The sequence below is a fragment of the Tetranychus urticae genome, chromosome 1, assembly GCF_039701765.1.
Source record: "Tetranychus urticae isolate SD_2017Ah chromosome 1, NJAU_TeUrti_SD_1.0, whole genome shotgun sequence".
In the NCBI taxonomy this organism is placed as follows: domain Eukaryota; kingdom Metazoa; phylum Arthropoda; class Arachnida; order Trombidiformes; family Tetranychidae; genus Tetranychus; species Tetranychus urticae.
The window spans coordinates 27,742,177-27,763,599 of NC_142958.1; the positions used below are offsets into that span (position 1 = coordinate 27,742,177).

Consider the following 21,423-nt stretch of genomic DNA (forward strand, 5'->3'; position numbering starts at 1 on the left):
GATGATCAACCACTAATTACATTCCTGCTTGCCATCATGTTAAATGATGAAGAGGAGAGTTTACTGAAGAAGCAAAGCAAACCACGATTAAAGGGTGATAAACGTGATTATCTGTATCAACAATCAGGTATTTCAATTGATTTAAATTGGCTCAAAATTGGGTAAAGTGAAGTAAACAATGAAAATTGAAAAATTGCTAAATGACAAGCTTGCCTCTGAATCAATTTGATACCAAAATCAATTCAATATCTGACAATGAGCATAAATTGTTTGGCAGAGCAAAGACAATTTGAAACAAAATCAATTAAAAGTATCAAAATTTAAATGCTTTGCAACGATCAAGATCAATAGTTAAATCATAAAGTAATAAAATTTGAATTTGAATCGAAAGTTAAATTTTTCATTATTAACAGATTGTGACTTTGAAAGCAGTAAACGTTTAAACTAATGATGAGAAAAATTGTAAGATGAAAAGAAAGAAAAGAAAGCCTTGAAAAGAAAGAGATGAAGAAAGAGAAAAGGGCAGGCCAAATCCCGCCTCAAGTGGAGGCTAATAGCGATCGAAACCCGTCAAACTTGGTTTTTGTTTCATCCAAGAGTAAACTTTTTGTTCAGTTGTAAAGTTAACGTTATCAAGATATCAACAAGTTACATTGATCATTTCGTTATTTGTTTTTTGTTTCATTTTGCTTTACATTTCGTTTAATTGTCTTTAATCATTTAATCAAGTTCGATATGTTTCACTGAGATTTGGATTTGTGTTTAATGTTTCCAGTGTATTCAAGTATCTCATCAGAGCAAAGTTTATTGGACAAAATGTTGGCCGAAATTGAATCACCGTTAGACCTCTCCATGCCCTTTGTAAAGTCACCTAAAGGGTCGACTCTATCAGCATCAACTTTACCCTCTACTTCACCTCATCTCTTGGGTTACAGTCTTCATGGAAACTCTTTACAGGTTGACAACAAGTTGCCCACCAATTGGAATTGTTTAACTCTGGATTTATCCAAATCAACTGCTTCTTCAGTTTCCTCGGTTTCACCGACATCGGTATCACCTTCATCCATCATTGTTTCCCATCCCTTATCTTCCAATGTTCATCATTCTCACTCTCACCATCCAGGTTCATTGTCATACTCTTCATCTTCCTCGTCATCTTCATCAACCTCGTCTTCACCAGTACCTTTGACACTCAGCAACTCAAGAACAAGTAAACCTCGAGACAAAAATAATACCATCAATATCAACATTGTTAAAAGACGAGATGCTCATGAAAATAGCAACATCAATAAAACTGTTCATGAAAGTAATGAAGGTGATGCTATTATGACTGATTCAAGTGACACTATTGACATCAACCACACTGACCATTCAAATGATCATTCACAACTCTCACCTATGGCAACACCATTGACCATTTTAAATAATCTCAATACACGAAATAGTAATCATCAAAGTTATTCTGATCAACACAATTTAACCTTTAATAGCAACAATATGATGAGAAAACCTCGGGAAAGAGCAATGTTACCCTGTGAATATTGCGGCAAATCGTTTGATAGACCATCACTATTGCGTCGGCATCTTCGCACTCATACAGGTAAAGTATCCATGTGACAAGAGAAGCTTCAAATTTTTAAAAAATCATCAAAATCTTCTTTAAAGGAAAACACTGATTAATCAATTGTTTTATTTCTTTGCCTTATTTACAGGTGAAAAGCCTCATGTTTGTGATGTTTGTGGTAAAGGATTTAGCACATCATCTTCATTAAACACTCATAGACGCATTCATTCAGGTGAAAAGCCTCATCAATGTCCAATTTGTGGTAAGCGATTTACTGCAAGTTCAAATCTTTATTACCATCGGATGACCCATAGCAAGGTAAGAAAAGGCAATAAAATGGTTACAAGATGAAAACAGATTAAATTCATTTTCTATTTACATTTTCCAGGATAAACCTCATAAATGTTCAATGTGCGGTAAATCATTTCCAACTCCAGGCGATCTTAAGGCTCATGCATATATTCATAATGGACACTGGCCATTCAAGTGTTCAATATGCAATAGAGGATTTAGCAAGCAAACTAATCTTAAAAATCATCTTTTCCTTCACACAGGTAAGCACAAGTTAGCACTTTTAATTTTTTTTAACATAACACTTGATGCTCAATCAATAAGTAAATCAACAAAAAAACATAAAATCAAATACAAATATTGCTTCCTAATTGTTATCAAACTTTACGATAAAAAATTTTCTTTATCCTAATTGTTTGTCAATGAAGTCACTTTAGCTTCCAACAATTTATTACATTATGCAAAATAATCTGATGAGTAAGTGATAGTTGAACTCTTTGACTCATTAAAGCAACTACAGATCATAATCATATTATACAAAGGTAGAGTACCTGCAAGATCTAATGATTTATTGCTTAAAGGTTGAACTATTCATCACTAACTAACGTAAAGTTTATCAAAATGAAACTTAAGAGTCAACATTTGTTGAATAAGTACCAATAATGAAAATAACCCGATGAGTTTGATCAAACTTTGAATTACCTTTGAATTGACTTTTCAAAAGTAGCTTCTAAAGTGTTAGGATCAAATCAACTCAATTTGTCACCATTTCAAGTGACGGCATTTGTTACAGTAATGCAAAATAAACAAATGAGTCAAACTTTATCCTAACCTAACCCAACCTAACCTAACCGTTTGTTTCAACTCTGACTTGCGAATCCAAAATCCAATTTATCCAAAAGCTTTGTAATTTAAAAGCTAAATTGCACTCATTTCAGTTAATGAGTGATGAACAATATTTGATGAAACAATTTTGATGAGATGATCTCAATAAAAATGATTAAAGATGAGATTAATAAACAAGTGAGCAATAATAATCCTGCCAATAATTGACTATATAAGGTAACATAATAATCATCGCCAACAATACAAGTAACAATAAGGCAACGTTAAACTGTTAAATCGTTACTTAGTTTTATTGAGCTTCTCATTTCGCTTCATCATCACCATCGTCATAATCATTTTTGATTTTTCATCCAAAATCTCAGCTAGAAAGATAAAGATGAAAGATAAAGACTGAATAAAACTTTCTCCTTTTTTCATCTTAAAATTCTCAGCTTTCATCATGTTCATCTTGTTGTTTTGAAAAATTGTGTCACACGCTGAGTTGTAACACCACACGTTGTGATGCAAAAGATAAAATTTTAAATCATATTTCTCTTCCCTTACTATTTCCATCATCATCACCATCATCATCCCTTCATCTTCATCTCTTTTCACTGACAAAATATGAAACTTAAACTACCCTAACTGTTATCCTTAATTTACCTGTGAACATAAATTGATACCAACCGCTGTGAATGATTACAGCAAAAAAATGAATGAAAATAACTGGACAAATGAAATGATCTTACGACTGGTGTACCAAACCTTATCCAGTTGATTAAGTTGTTTCAATTAAATCTTTTAATCGGTCAGTAAAATAACTGTTTCAATAAGGCGATTAAATTTACAATCAAAAGTCAATTGTCAAACAAAAAGAAGGTGTTTTGTGTTTACAAAACGCAAATCTTCCGCATCCATTGTTACACTTTGATCCAACTCTGAACTTCCCACAAAAAAAGATGAAAAAGATTTGCAAAGAAATTGGAAAAAATAGAAAAAAAAATTCATGAGATTTAATGATTTCGCCAGTTGTTCATAGATGTATATTGACAGAGTTTTTACATCATAAACTTATTCAATTATCATTGTCGTCTACTTTTAATGACTCAATCAGGGTGTTTCAAGGTAATGCCGATAATGATGATGATGTACCTGATGATGGTTAAGGTGGTGTTCATCGTATTGTATTGTCTCCATGTGAATTATTGTACACCTTTTAGCACCTTCTTACCGATTGACTAAGATGGTATAAAAAGAAGGTGGATAAGCGAAAAGATGATGATAATGATGAAGATGAGGATGAAGATGAGGATGAAGATGAAGATTAAAACGCCTTAAGAGTTTTGTTTCGTTTTTTGTGTGTGGGTTGATCATTCATCATGATCCTTCTGAGGATTTGAGTGAACAATAAGCACAAGTCTTTGAAATGTATATTGAAATGAACAGTTACATTAAGTTATCACAGAGATTAATGAATGATAATTTCATCGTTCACTTTACTTTTCAAATGATTAGCAATCATTTTTTTTACCTTTGCTGTTTCACTGTTCAATTGGCGCTATTGAAGGTCTGAAACCATCAACACACACAGTTGGAGGATTGGAGGAAGAAGAGTAATTAGGAATGATGATGAGAGGAAGATTGAAAAGCCAAGAAGGTTAAACACACCCTGATTGAACAGAGTCTTTACGTAAATGAAAAATGTTCACCTTCGAAGTTTTTTTTTGTTCCTTATCTGTGAGAAATGTTTGCTTCTGTTAAACAAAAATCAAATTACCAATGATGATCATTAATGAGAAACGAAACATCAGTTAATCAAATGACTTTTACTTTTTGTTCATTTCGTAATTTGTTTTACATACGCATTGTGATTTGTTATGTTGTCGCTTTGCTTTATATTATTACCACTGATCACCTAATGCGACAACATGTTGATCTTGCCCAAAGCAAAACAAAAGTTGAAGCGCCCTGAACAAGCCTAAAGGGTAAAACGAAATTTCAGCTTTTTTCTGCTTCGTCTCTCTTCAAAATTCAAGTTTACACTGACAGACTTGTGAGAAACAAAGATTGCTATGTTTCCCGGTTTGCGATATTTCTTGCTTTTCTCATTTCCACTAGAAGTTTATCATTTTTATGAAAACCTTTTATTATCTAACATGGTCTAGCCTAGTGAGTCAATATGAAATGACTATTAGGATAAAAGCAACATTTTGTCGATGGTACTTCTTGCCTCTATTGTAAGGCAAAATAACCTGATGATCTAACCTAACCCAACCTAACCTAATCATAAACTTTGAGTCAACCGATGCAATCGATTGAACTTATTAGTTTAGTTTAACACAAAATTGATTATGTGAAACAAGTAGACTTGAGATTCTCCTTACTAAACTGTAAAGGTTTAAATTCGTACAAATCGGTATAATCTTACATTTACCTAATTATCAAACTATTTTATCCAATGTTTTGAGCTGATCTTTTATCCTTTATATAGAGCTTATAAAAGGTTGAATAAGATGAAATCACCTTCTATCACCAGACACATTGTTGATATCAATAGTTTTACGAGTTACGAAAATTGAGTTTTTCTCGAAACTAAAACAAATGAGACAATTTAAAGATTGAAAACATTTCCTCATTTTTTGCTTCGCCTTACACCATTCACTTCATGTCAAGATTGTTATCTGGCAAACATGAAACAAAAAGATGGATGAAACTGGAGTAAAAATTTATTACAGAAGTTTGTTAGAGAAGAAGAGAAAAGGGGCGAAAAGGCAGCGCACGAAATGAACATCAAAAAAGTTATCGTGATTTACCGTGATTAGTAGCGATAAAACGGTGCACACAAGAAGCAAGAAAAATTGTTTCACTCAACAAATAGTTACCCATTAGAATAGGTAAAGGTGAATAAAGGCTGAGCAAAAAAAAGAGCCAAAACAAAAGGTTAATAACAAGTTGATAATCATAGTTGATTATCCATATTGTTATTGTTCACCGTTTAATCGTTTATCCTCCATCACAAGCATGATATGAGCCAGCAAAAGCAACTGTAAAGTAGCAAATCTTTACCTGAATCAACACGTAAAAAAAGCTACTCGACTAAAAAAGAAGGTAAAATGAAGGGAATCAAAAGAAGGTCAGATTTATTAGATATAATTATTGTTTGCATTATCGTTTGTTATCGCTAATGAAAGGGTCAACATGTAATAATAAAAGGGAGTTGAAATTAAAAGTCCATTGAAGTAAAGTCCAAGCAACTTCGGTAGCCAAAAGTAACTCACAAGTTACTTTCAATTGTATTGTGTTTTGAGATCATGAAAAATCGTGATTGTCAGTCAAGAAAAGAGTAAAGTAAAACTTGAAAATGAATCTAAATCAACCAAGTCACCTGAATAATTGTTCATGTTGGCCGATCTGGGCCACAGTAGCTGAAACAGATTAGCGATAAATTATCCGATTAAATGTGCTTCAACAGATTAGATCAAGATTGTGTCAAAACTCGAGAGATTCAATCAACAACAAAAAAAACTCTTCAAACATGTAATTTCAACAATTGATGCTTTTGGACAAACAATAAAAGGTTGAAGTAATATTGACTTTGCTCAATCAAACAGATTATTATAGATTGAAATATTAATCAATTGATAATTCACTTGGTAATAAACGGTTTTGTTAATTGGTATTCTTGGCTCAACAATTTTATACTCTTGTTTCAATCAAATGTTCAACTTTCTGTGTTCATATTGAGATGAAATTTTCATGTTTAGTTATCACAGGCGAGTCTTGGGCTTGGCATCATGATTATTATTAATCTATTGATTGGCTTCTTGTTTTTCACTTTGTTATTAATTTATTTGCTGCTGTTGATTGTTACTGTTTAATCGAGGTTTGGATTAAGGTGAGGCTAGACTACACTTTACCTATCAACAGTGACTTTATTATTAGACGGTAATTAATATATCCATGTTATTGCTTCTGAATAGTTTAGGAATTTGTTGATTTTTCTTCTTCTTCTTTTTCATTTCTTTCCTTTCCTGTGTTTCACGATTTTTCGTGCCAATACAGACTCTTTTTACCTTGCAGTTTACTTTGTAATTTAGTTTCATTTTACAGCTTAATTGTTGCTCCTGCAATTCAATAGTTTCAATTATTTTCTATTTTCAGCTTTTCCATTTGTTTTTTTCTACCCAAAATTCAGTAAAATCACCATTTGGCAACACATTTGGCTACTGAATTTTATCATTTTTTTCTTCATTAATTCTCATGATTTGCACCTTAATTGAGTTAACTTAAGCTGTTATAGGGTTTGAATGGTAATTGAATCATTTTGTATTGTTGGTTGGTTAAATGAAAGGAAAACTATCTTTTTGATTAAACAATTTTCATCAACATGAAGGTTCGTGCTTTAATTAACCAGTGATTTATGCCATTCTGAACGAAATTCACATTCGATACAAATGATTGAAACATTGAAAATCTGACAAAAGTTGCCAGACTTTACGCTTCCAAACTAAACTGAAAGCTTATTTTTTCAAATCAGAGTCAAAGTTGAATTGAATTATTTTGCAATATTATTGAGACGAAAAAGTTCATTAGATTTGATCGAGTTAAATATCACTAAAGATCTCAGAATGGGTTGGACTCGAACTGGTCTCTTGACGAGTAAGCGTTTTGACACTCAACTTGCTTTATGCGACTCTATTCATGTGGCACTTAACATTTATCTCATTAGTTTTATGACTGGTGTGCTGAGCTCGCATGATCATAACTGATCTATAGTAGGAATTGTGTTTCAACGAAAAAATCGGCTTTAGTTGAACAGATTTACTTTGAAACTTTAGCCATTACAATTGATTGACTGTCAGGTGTATTCAAATTTTATATTAAATGTGAAGGTGTTAGTCAACTTTGTTGTCCAATTGGCCTTATTATTGAAATTTAAAGTCAATCAATTTTCGTTGTGTAAGAATCATTCATCGATGTTGATACTATTAATTAGGGAATAAAATGAATGCCCATAATCGGATTGACAATCGACTAATAAAAAGATACTGATGGAGAAGGAAAGAAAAAGACTTTTCAAGTTATTATTGAATAAGAAAGAAAAGTTCTAATAGTGATAATAATAATAATGATAGTAATGATTGAATTTCGTGATAATGTACATTTAATGCATTTCCAGTTTGGTCTTTTAATTATTTCCAATTTACTTTCACTTTGATTGAAGACATGAAATGATGAATGATGATGATATTGAATGATAATCCAGTATATTAACGCGCGCACACACACACCCATGGTAATATTCAGCCTCAAGGGTATTTATTGATTTCCAATGAACTATTATTGGTAAGCTGTTGTAAGTAAAAAAGAGATGAAATTAAAATCTTAAATCATACAATTTTCAAGGCAACCAGTGTAATTTGGTGCTCCTCTCATGGCTCAAGGCTTGCACTTTTACTGATCACTCAACACATAACGAGACGAGAAAAAAAGTTCAACAAAAAAGTGATCAAAACGATGAACTATATCAGCCTACATCAGAACGCATTTGTACGCATTTCATAGCTTTTGAATCAAATCAATAGACTATCAAGAAAAAGCCATTCTTGAATCCAATCACTTAGTGTGAGGTTCAGTGAAACTACAAGAGTTGAGTCTTTATATTTCAATGGTTTATTCAAGTTTGCAGAAAATTTGTTATCCGATTTTTTGGCAGATAATTCAAGTCAAGTTGAACTACACTAATTCAATTGTGAGGCGTAAATCAGTCGTTTTGGTCCGTCACTTTATGAGCTTTTATTAGCGGATTAACACGCTAATCAATTGATAAATATTTTGGTGCAAGTGATGAAGAGATTAGTTGTATCATTTAAATTGTACAGCAACAAGAAAAAAAATGTTAACAAGTTTTAATCTTTTTTTTCATCTACAGTAATGTAAATCTCTGAGTTGTTTGCATTACCTACTGCTGAGAAGTGTTCAAGTTGAAGTTGTTAGCATTTGTGCTTTTCCATGTTGACCTGAGATGAAGATGCAAACAAAGTCAATTGTCGGATCAATAGGTTGATGTGTTGATAATGAATTAATTAGGATAACAGAAAAGCTTTCAAATGTGGTCAACACTTGAAGTACAATCAGTTGAAAGTAACAACCTTCTTCTCGATACCAATTATGGTGACAACCAGGATGATGATTAACAAGATGATGGGATGGATGATGTTGCTGATACCCTTAGAGGATGAGATGCAAATGGCATCAGGTTTGAGGTTCATTTGGAAGAATGAATTATTTGAAACATTTTCCATGTTAAACCAGTTCTTAATTTCAATATGAGTCTAATCAAGTTGAGTTTATTATTCAATAATTGATTTACTGCTCAAGCTGATCAACAATTTTATCAACAGTTTAAACATGGAAAAGCTGAATAATGAAGAGAAAAAAAGAGACAAAATTCTTACCAAACTATTATGATCCTCTTAATTAGTGACAATCAAATTGATTATTTATGTAGATTAAATGCAATTATCTAAATTTATCTCAATATTTGAATATTGAATTGAGTTGATGATGGAAAATGAAGTCGAAAACAGATTGAACAAAAGTTGATTCAGCCTGGTTTCATGTTGATTGAACTTGTTTTACTTGACTTTAATAATGAATCAAATAATATTAGATCAAATCATGATTCTTTTGTTATTTAATTTATGTTCCTTTTTACAGTTAACCTGTAATTTAAACTCATTAATACCTTTGTTCAACTTGATTATAATGTATGTTAATAATGTCGATATATTATCGATTAACCCAGATTTCGTTGAACGTCAAAAAAGAAACAAAGTTATTGAAGAAAACAAAACAAAAATATTTAATGAACATTATTCAAACTTGCATCCAAGGATTATTCATTATCTATAGAAATAGTTCAATTTAGATTCTTCAAGTTTCATCATGTTAAGACAAGTGTTCAACTAAATTGCCAGACAATTTTCAGATTCAGGTTAATCAAGTGAAAGATCAACACAGAATTAAATGTTCAGAACAAAGTTATGAATGTTGGTTAACAGCAAGACATTGCTAATGCAACTATCGTAAGTCCCTCTAAGGTAGACTAAAAGTGACTTACAAAGTGATGAGACTCTGCATCAACTTTTTGTTTAACTTCGCTTCTAGACCAAAGTATGATTCTTGTCAAACTGAACCAGCCTTTTCCCGTTAATAATTCACGTTTCTGTCAAGTTAGTCTTTGTCAACTGTCTTGTCAACTGCGATAGGACAAGGTTGACTGTCCTGTTCAACCAATGGTGATGAGCCTAAACAGGTTGTAGATATTGGTCAATGTTGGGGTAAAAATTGGATCAGTGTCTCTTGAATTAGGAGACAACTTGAGTCAAAGTTTTGATAAAGTTGACGGATGGTTCAATCAACTATTAAAGATGTTTGATCTTTTACAATAGCTTGAGCAGTTTATTGTAAATGCAAAGTGTATTAACAGATATCAGTGCATGATAATGGTAAAAGCTAAGTTACAACAAACCAACAACTGTAATCCATCATGTGAATTGAAAAAAAAGATAATGAAACATTTTCTGTTAGATTATTAGAATAGGCATATTTTGTATGATTGTAAAACTGATGGAAACCTTGAAAATGACCTCAGCTGGATGTTGATGTTTGTTGTGACCTCCCATTGATTGGCCATCGGTAACAAAATGTTGGATACTTGTTGAAACGATAAACTCAAGTCAAACTTTGTATTACCTTGTTTTCCGCTTGGCTAATCATTAGATTTGCTTCATGTTAACCATCATAAACTATCTTTATCCTCATCACCATCATCATAATAATACTCGGCCATTTTAGCAATTGTTGAATTGTTCCATTGGATAATACATCATTCAGAGTAAAATGGTGATGAGAGGTTGAGATATTAACAAAAAAAAGCACAGCAAACATGAAAACCATGATGACAAGATAGAGGATGAAAAGAATAAGCTAAACCAGAAAAATTCAAAACTTGAAACTACATGAATAATGATTAAAGGTAAAAACAATGGTTCATTATTTTCATGATTTACCGACAAGCAAATCAAATGATTGAACTAATTTCAAATTTCAAAACGAATCAAACGAATGACAAAAATACTTTAATCTGATTAAATATTCAATCTTTAAAGTTCAAAGCCTAATGTTCCTATAAAATGAAACTATAATTCAACTGAATTCATAATCAATTAGCAAATCATGTTTTACCGTCTAATTAGCATGCAAAAGAGTCTAATTTATTCAGAAAAGGCAAAGCCAATAACTCAAGATCTGCCGTTAAGATCTCAATTGGCAGTGTAAAGTGTCTTGTAAAGGCTCAACTCGCCCGTTAACCAAAGCATCAATTTAATGGTTCAACACTGATAGCAATTTTCAAGGTTTGGCTACTTTAATCATTACCTGTGTTAATAAATGCAATTATCATGATTTATTCCAAACTCTTGAATAAATCACTTGTTCCATGTTAAGCAATATTACCTTTGGCAAGTTGAATCATTTGATATAAATCAAATATTTAGATCAACTGCACGTGAACACGAGTTATCAGATTAAATTATCAATTAACTGTGCTCATTACAAAATGTCCTTGTTGAACAATAAGCAAAAAATCATGATCAATCCATCAATTTGGTGAATCATAAAATTGATAAAAATATTTTTACCTTGCAAGATGAAAAGGTTTAACCATTTTTTTGAGCAAAAATTTTTGTTTCTTCATTTCTTTCATTTCTCATTGAACAAAATCACCCAAAATGATGAATCCATTTTGTTGGTTTATTTGTTGAATACTCACGATAATAAGTGATTCATTTCAACAGAATAAGTTCAGAAGAAAAGTTGATTTTTCTTGTTTTTTTCCGTCTTCATCATCACCGTCATCTTGCATCAAGGAAGATGATCATTGAGATTAAATTGATGAGAAGAAAATTAGATGTTTTATTGATATTGATTGTAAAACATATTTAATCATATTAACTATTGGGGATTCAGGGCTTATTGGCAGTTGAAGTGATCAGTGAGAAAGATAATCTAGTTAAAGTGGTTAAATTCAATTAGAGTTGATCACGATTGTGTATCACCCTTTATCCAGCAATTAAGTCGTGGTCATAAGCCAAGTTCAATTCAAAGGGAATCTCATCTTTTCTTGTTGTTCAACCATTATTATTGGTAAAAGGTATTCCAGTTGTTAACTTGAAATAGTAATTAGAAGCTTCTGAAATTGTGGTTACTCTAATTGACCTTCAGGCATAATATAAGAATCAAATGAAGATGATGATGATAAATGTTGAACACTTACTTGCTTGTGTTGCTTTATCCCGAGTTGATGGATAAGTCACTCACAAATGACTAAATGCTTAATCACAATTCAATTCTGGAGTTAATCAAGGTAATCACTTTTTTGGTAAAATTTTTGCTTCTCACTTAATCATAATTTCCTGGATAGTCTTTTCGGTATCGGAATTTTTTTCTTCTCCAGAATTTCTATTGTTCTATAAAGTTCTTATAGGTTTTCAATGATTATTATTATCATTTTTTTCACTTGATTCAATACTTGTTTAACCAGATTTTGCTGTTATTATAATAATGATAATAATGATGGCTAATTTAATGGCTGGTTTAACCTCAACATGAAATGTATGATTTTTGTTGAGTGCTTTTCAAGCTTCACGATTCTTGCAACCAATCGGTGAATCGTTATTGTTCAGTCACTTTTTGTGGTAAATGAAATATAAACATATTCATCTCTAACCAAACCCATCATGTTAACACACAATTCAATTGAGTTAATTAACTAAACAGAGTGTAAATTTTATTTCCTAATTGAAATTGGTAAAACGTTGCAATTATTTGTTAACAATAGCATTTCAATATCAACATTTATTGCGTATTTACATTTTTAACAACTTTATGGGAAGCTGTAAAGCTAAAAAAGTTCACGTTTATGAAAACGTTGCAACTGTTTACTGAAACTCATCGGGTTATTTTGCATTATCATGTAACAAGAAACTGTGTAAAATGTAACAAATTGATGATAAAAAAGTTTGTTTTTATATCAAAGTGACTCTTTGAAAGCTTTTGTCTTTTGAAACCTTTAGTCGTTTGAAAATAGTTTTTGTTATGAAAACCCTGAGTCTTAAAGTCAGCCGATTTCAATCTTGAACGTTGTTTTTTTTCATATGAAAGTTGCTTCTGCTTCTTCAAGACTGTAAACCGTCATACAGTTTATTGTTTAGTCAAGTTCTCAGAATATTCAGACAGAATTTCAAAGTTCAATTTGAATGTTAAGCTTTTTTAGTTCTTTCATTAAAATGTCTGAAAATAGTATCAACGGAGGATCATATCAAAAGATTAGTGATGATCTCAGATCAGAGTGCGTTTGAGTGCTTTATCGAAAGGTTTGCCAAGGATAAAATTATTGAAACATTTGGAAGCAAAAATTCATTTTATTCAAACGAAAATGTTTTGAAGAAGAGTGAGAAAACCAAGAAAGGTCAAGCATTGATGCTGATGCGACGTGATGCGATTCGCAACCGGATCGATCAGTAGTAAAAGGTATACTTTGAGCCCAGAACAAAAGTTAAGATTGATTTGACGCTGAAATTTCTTGTTTCATAAGCGGTTTATCTTGTATTATTGAGACAAAAAGGGATAAACTTATTGATTGAGCATCGAGTGTATTAAAAGTCAAAAGTTATTTGCAATTCATGTTGAAATTGAATCGAAACTAATCCTTATTTATGTACTCATTTTCAGGTGATAAACCTCATGTTTGCACAATTTGTGACAAAAGATTTGCTTTAGCATGCAATTTACGTGCTCATTTAAAGACTCATCAACAGAATGGCGTTCCTATTAAAAGCTGTCAACCTGCCTCAATCCCAACATCATTTTCCTCATCCCATTCATCTTCCTCCTCCTCTCTTTCATCTTCATCTTCACCTTTATCCTCATCACCAGCATCCTCATTATCATCAACAGGTTCCTCAGCATTGTCATCATCATCGTCAACAACAACAACAACAACAACAACATCACCATCATTATCATCTTCAGCTTCCTCACTACCAACAACAACAGTAACAACAACAACGACAACATCACCTTTAATTGGATGTAATGATAATAATAACGACAATTTAAACCATAATAATAACAATTTGTTATCCGGTGTTGGCCTTTTAAACAATATAACTCCACCAATTAACCTTACAGATGAAAAAGGAGCCTTTAATAGTGAAGCTAATTTACAATTTTTCTTAATGGCCGCATCTATTTTGGCAATCAAATATCGTCAACAACAAGACAATCAACAGCAACAATCAACTTGAACATCATTTTGTAATAATATTATTATCATATAATCAACATTTTTTAACCTTTCTCTTAATCCATCTTAATAACATGTTATTAAACTACTTTTTTTAACATCAACATTTACCTAAACTCTGTACTCGACCAAGTTAATCACATTTCTCGTGCAATAAAATTTTAATCAAATAAACAAATTGATACAAATTACTTGATTTTGTCCTGAAAACAAACGACCAACAACTTGATTACTCTAATAAAAGTTAATTATTTTGGTCGAAAAAAAATTCTGTAAATTATTCAAAATCTCTTCAAGTTTCGTCAAAGAATCAACAGTTTGGTGCAAAAAAATGCAAAGTAGAAAAGCGAATAAGAATTTATTGTTCTATAAAATTTCAACTTTTCATGGTTTACTCAGTGATTCAAGATGGTCAAACCTCTTTTGGATGATGCAGTATAGGCTATGATGATCAAATGTTAAATAAGCATGAAATGATCATCAGCAAATAAAAGGTAAAATTATTTGTTCAGAGGTTTTCATTGCTCCAGGCTTGCTATAATTATCATATTTAATGTGGAATCGCATTTGGATTTGACAAAATTGGCCTTGCATGATGAGTCTAGACGATGATGTGATGATGCATGATGATGAAGAGGAAGAAGATTGCAGATAATTTTGATCCAATTAAAGCGAAAGCTGAATATTCAATTGCATATTGATGATAATTACATCAGTGAATACATTTAACTGTAACGCAATTCAATCTTTTCATTTGTTTTTTGTCTTTTATCAAAAAGACGGAGCGATGAGTTTGCCAACATGAAAATGAATTGAATCTTTTGATTAATTTTCAATGTGAAATGAAATTTTAGTTTCTCAACATTTTCGTGTTCGTTTTGAGGGAAATAGTTTTGCTATTGATACCTTAATCTGGTTAATCAATTGGTTAAGCTCAGTTAACATTGAATTTTCAAACCTGGAAATCAAATTGAAAATTTTAATGAAAAGTTTACCTTTTTTTGCTTTCTTTTCATCGTTATTATTAATAAATGAAATTTATTTTGAATTAAAGTTGATTATTTTAGAATCAAATGGATTAATGTTTTATTGCTTGCATTGAGTTGAATGAAAGGCTGGGCTGAAATGATTTTTGATTGAACTTTGAATTATCTCAATTTAATAGATTAAAATGTATTTCAATCAAATGGTAATCATTTTTGTTTTGAAAAGCTGAACCATCAGCAATCAAAATGCTCTCAATCATACCGACAATTTAACCTTTCCATTCTTTAGCCATAGCCAAGCCATTCACCAACATGATCATCAACTTTATCATGATCATGAAACATAATGGTTCAATGTGATAAATATAGATAAAACTATTGACTGTTAATATTTCAAGTTGAGATCCAATGGAAGCATAAATAAATGCAAGTCAATTAGTTGGGAATAAAGTGAATCTCATTTTGTATAATAACTTTACAGCGATAATCGACTTGGATGCAATCAAAAGATGATTTAATTTTTAATCAGTTTCATCTGTTGGTCAAGATTGGAGATTATATTCAGAGAGAAAAAACCAGAAGCTTGAAAAATAATAGAAGTGATAATAAACATAATAGTTTAATAGTGAATCCAGATAATTGGTTGAAAGCCTCAAGATATGATTTAATATTGTTGTATAAATGGATGCCAGAGAGAAGCTACTGTTTCATTGTCAGATTAATATTAAAACCTAACCTTATTCAAGTGAACCAAGCCAAGCCTAAATCTCTATGTTACTTTAAAGGTGAGGTTTCTTCATTTGGTTACAGTAGCAAAACAAATGCACATAATAATAATAATAGTAATGATGATGATAATAATGATCCATGCAATTCAGTAGCAATTTATCCTTGGGCTAAATCACGAAATTGATATTTATCTGAGGGAAGAATGTTAATTGCGGTCCGATCAAGTATAAGTTGGTTCAGCCAAATATCGGTAATCATTTGTAACGCCAATCCAAAGGGAAATGATGATGTTCATGTTTATGTTGATCATCATCTCCTCTTCACCATCGTCTTGATGATCCCATGAAAGGGAAAAAATATGTCTCTTGGTTAGGCTCATTATTCGGTAGCTTCCAACTTCTCCGCCTTTTTATTCTTGTAAACATTTTCTCATCTTAAACTTAATCATCATACGAAACATGATAAGATGATGATGGTGATAGTGATACAAATGAAGCCTCAGGCTTGCATTAAACAAGAGTCAGCACATCACAACTTTCATTTAATTAACTTACCCTCTTGATACCTGTTAATATTCAAATACTTTCACCAATAATCGTGTTTCCCTTCAAAAGTAAATCTTGAATATTTTTGCTGTTTTTTTGCTCTATCAAGATATACTTGAATGTTTCAGTCAACATTTTTCCTTGCAAGCTTTACCTTCATTATTGTTGTGATTAAAAGCTTTGATCAACAGAACCTCTTGCACATTAGCTTGTGTTTAAAATTTCAATTGGCTCCATTTTTCATGGAACAGCAAAAAAAACGGTTTAATCAATTTGTTCATGATGAAAATTTCCAATCGTTGCTTGGCTATTTTACCTTTATAATGAAGCTAATCAACTGATATCAATTTACTTGCAGGTTAAATAGCCTGTAAATGCATTTATTGATTCAAAGATAATAAAATTAGGTTCAATTTGTTTTACCTCTTTTCCAATCTTTACCTTTCCATTAGACTCTATCCAAGGTCTCCTGTTGTATTGAGTTATTTCATTGAAATTAAAGGCCTCGTTATTCAACCTTTTTTTTATTGCAACAAATGAATGCTGTAAAACTGTAGATATAATGAAATATTGAAATCAATTGTTATGCAGTAATGACGTTGAAATTATAGTGATAAGTTGAACATGAAATCATTTTGAAAAATTGTTTGGTGAACAATCAAATGGACCGAGTACAGGTTGATTCAAAATGTTAGTTCAATGAAAATTCAGACTAACATCATTAATATCCAAGTTATTGGAGTCTAAAACTTTACAGATTTTTACTCTTATTCATTTGTAAAAATGAATGTAGATGGCACTAAAAGTTCTTGATTCGGATGAGTTGCTCAATTGACAAATTTATCTAGTTTGATGGTGATTATTGTAAACAGATTTGATTTAGTTTAATAGTGTTGATTTGACTCAATCATTCGAATGTCTTTTCACGCTTGATCTCGGAATGAGTGTTGAATGAAGCACAGGCTATTGTAGCTAATTTTTACGATTTCTTTGCCTATTAACTTTCTTCGGTTACTCGGCCCGTAGGTGCTCTTATGGCTGAAATTTGATATATTTTAAGGTCAGGATCATCCAAGTTCTATTCAATATTTTCGTTATCGGAAAATCTCTCAAACCAAACTCAGGTCGCAAAGGCAAAAGTTTCATCTGACTAGATCCGAGTATCATTCAGATCAAAGTAGCATTCATTTCGGACCAGAAAGATGAGAACCAAATCGGGATTGAAAACGCACAAGTCAAAAACACTCTTCACATCCTTCAATTCAATTTTCGATCAAAAATTCATGTTCCATAAAAACGTTTTTCTGGTTAATCTTTGAATGAATATCCAACAATTTCATAAACTTACTCGGATATGAGTTTGTGTTTGCTAGAAAACTGAGGATGACCACTTAGATCAGTTCACGTGAGATTGTGTGCCCATACTTCAAGTTACTGTAATCATAAAATGAACTCAAATAATTTAATGTCCAAGTTTCGATGATTGATTTATAAATCATTTTAGTAAATTTTGATTTGTTTAAGTTGAAATCTTTTCGTTTCATTTGCAAAATTAAAACTCAAGTCAATAAAATATGTTCGTGAAAATGGTTTTTCAAAATGAAACTCCTTTGAGTACAAAATATTGTCTTGTCTCTCAACATGCAACATTTTGTCCATGATTGAACATGTTCATTGAATAGTGTCAATATTGATGAAACTACAACTTCACCTTGCATCAATTCCCATTTGTCTACTGAATATGTTGACATTCAACTTTTCCTTTATTTTGTTTGATACTTTTGCCCCTTTCTTGACACAATTGAAAAGTTTAACTGTCTTGGCTTTGTGTTTATCCTCTCTAGTTGAATTGCAAAGTAAAAAATTAATTGAATCTCCCAGTGGAAAGTAAAGTCAAGAAAGCCTTTTTACAAGGCAAAAGACAATTTTATTTGGAAAAATTTGATTTCATTCAAAACAGCATTCTGTTTACCCTGACATTTATCAATCTCTCGATTCAATTTTACGTTTAGTTTACATTTTGTTCAGACTTTTTTGTCTTCACCAAGAAAATTCAAAAATGACAAACAATCAAATCCATTCTGTTCATGACAATGTTCATCATTTTACTTTTCTGGCACAAAAATTAATCGCCTATTAATTAGTGTTTCAATTTTGACTAGATTATTCAAATTTGGCAAATTCAATTTGTTGCCTTTATAATAGCATTTAATTCATCAAAAAAAGGATAAATGCTGGTAATAGTGAAAGTCAAATAATAAAGTTGAAAGATTAAACAAAAGCTATTTAATAATAACAGTGATTATGATGATAATGATAGAGATCATTTAGAGTTGAGCATGGTGCAGAAAAAAGTTTACTAAAAATAATGTGAACTGAATTTGACAGCAACTATTGTTATAATGAGTTGGAATTATAGTTCTTGATGAAAAATTTTCTTTTCTTAAAGGTTCAATGAATCAATCTTTTATTGTTGCTTAGTGAGGTTATCGTTTGATGCAAATCATATATCAATAGATCAATTTATACTATTTGTGCTTTATCGTATCGATCCTTATTATGGCCTGTATAAGCACATTTTCAGATAATGCGAGAGGCAACTTTTATGAAAAAATTGAAAAAAGCACAGTATCGCAAAATAATTCTTTAAAAACAACTTAATATAGTTGTTCAATGCATTTGTCCGGTTAATGTTTCAGCGACACATTTGAAATTTCATATCAAACGAATTTTGATGAAAAAAGTGTGACTACCATCATTGGGGGTACATAAGTTTTCAATTATGCTTAATAGTGGTCAAGAGTGGTAATTGATAAAAAATGTACGAAGTTGCAAGCTCCGAAAGACAATGTAAATATTTCTAGTTAAAAACGAGTTTTTGCAGTGAAATCACCGTTATTTTATATGACTCATTTAACACAAATTTTTTGTAATATTATCAAAAAATTCAGGATTGGCTTCAAACTCAGTAAATTATATAGTTACCTCTCCGGCACAGCTCATATGGGACTGCATTGCACTTCATTTTGAGTTGAGATCTTTAAAGTATTTAAAAACAACAATACAGTTGCTGATAGTATCGACTGCGTATATGCTGATACTTTTGAAAACCTTCTTCCATTGGAAGATGGGTTTGCGGAACGGCCAGGAAAGCAAGTGAGATTTTTCAAGAAATGGTAACAATCCTTGTTGCTGCTAGGTTTGAAGAGGGTAAAACAATTTTCGGCATTCCATATGACTGAAGGAAATCCGTTGGTGAGTTGAAAACAAATTCTAATTCATTGATTCGAGCATAATGATTATTCGTTGATGTTTTTGTTTCCATAGTTGATACTTCAGATGTTTATTGCGACGATGTTTGAAGAACGATAGAGGTTTTCGTTTCGGACAATAATGAGACAAAAGTCAATTTCTATTTCATGCACTGAGATGCATGGATATGGCCGGTTTACTGATTGAAAAAGCAATGCTTGGTCGCATTTATATATAAATAGCATACCACATTGAGAGCACTTTGGTGTGGTTGTGTGCAGTCCTTCAAAACATTGATGGGTAAATGCTTTTATTTATTGGCAAGCTGTGCGAAATATTGAGACTGTTGCCACGATTCTTTTTCTACATATGAGATGTTTCAAAGAAAATGCTGGAATGAAAACATCCGATGTTCACCTTATCGGACACTCTCTTGGAGCGCATATGGTCGGTTACACTATTTGTTTAGCGATTACTCGAAAATTCAGAGACTAACAGCACTTGATCCAGCGGGTCCAGGTTTTGAATCAATGAAAGTTCATCTTGAAGCATCTCTCGCAAACTATACAGATTCCAGAGAGATATACTATCCATAGAGATTATGCAGAAACAGAATACATTGGTAAGTTATTGATAATATTTTACAACTAATCCTTATAGCAACTTTTTTTCGTAGAACTTGGGCTCAAAAAGTAACTTTTTACTAACCCACATCGACTCAGTTTTCCTACAACGCGACAAATTTTTTCTAATTTCTCTTCTGCAATATTGATTGCTCCATAATGCCTTAATTCCTGTTGTTGCTTATTGAACAATATCAGCCTTAAATTGTAAGTGCGATAATAGATTAAATCACCGCCACGATAAGTCTTGAAAATAAAACTCGAGTGCTTTATCTAATGATTTCGAGATCTAACTGACAAAGTAAAAATAGACATTAGTTCAGAAAAACGGGAAATTCATAGTTGACATTATTATGAAATCATTTTATTCTTAGTGAATATCAGTGAACACCATCGAACTTTAACCACGATTTCATCGAAATGTCGATAGCAGAAATTTTTCACTAGCCCTTATCAACTCAGTGTTCCTACAACGCGACAAATTTTCTCTAATTTCTCTTCTGCAATATTGCATAGCATAATTGCTTGGTTTCATTTTGAGGAACAACATTCTAACAACACCGGCAGCACCTTGAGGTGCTTTTGTGAAGTTCCTTAAAGCATTTATATCAGGAGATAATTTTTTATAAAACGTTTGGGTCATTAAAGGATTTTTGAAATGCAAAGTACATTCACATCGGTAGTGAATTTATTTCCTTCGGCGAAAATATACAGTGGCATACCATGTTTAATCATAATCAGGATAATTAAGGAAATGGCATTTAATTCAAGTTTGTACACGAATTTAACAAGACTTTAGTTAAATATGAGCAATTCCCTTTTGACGTTGTTGTAACTGGAGTTTGTAGCTACAACTATATGTAATCGAAATCTCGCGTGACCACTTCGGTTGTTTGAAATTGAATGGAACATGGTTCATTAAATCTGAATGCAAGCCAATTCTATCTCAATTGCATAGCAATTTTGCAAACGTGTAGCGAGAAAATAGAAAACTTACCACAATTCGGAGGTTTTGTAAGGGTATCTAGATAAACTTTTTTGATCGATAACCTGATTTCACGTATCCTTGGCCTGAGTTACGGCCATCTTCGCCGAATAGCGAAATTACAGCACATGTAGCAGCAATTGTTCACAACATTGCATTTACAGTTTGATAAATTGACGGGAATTTCAGGGTTACTTTATGCTGATAACGTTTTAATTTTTGTTTTCAAGGATATTTTACTTCTAACATTTT

General features: G+C 31.6%; 1 protein-coding gene across 1 annotated transcript; it reads left to right on the top strand.

The window, feature by feature from the left end:
* Window positions 1-613: 613 nt before the first annotated feature.
* On the top strand, window positions 614-14,229 carry LOC107364354 (uncharacterized). Its single transcript, XM_025161320.2, has 4 exons — window positions 614-1,600; window positions 1,713-1,882; window positions 1,953-2,118; window positions 13,478-14,229. Exons 1-4 carry the CDS (start codon window positions 766-768, stop codon window positions 14,050-14,052), a joined length of 1,746 nt encoding a protein of 581 aa, XP_025017088.2. The 5' UTR covers window positions 614-765; the 3' UTR covers window positions 14,053-14,229.
* The last annotated feature ends 7,194 nt before the right edge of the window (window positions 14,230-21,423 follow it).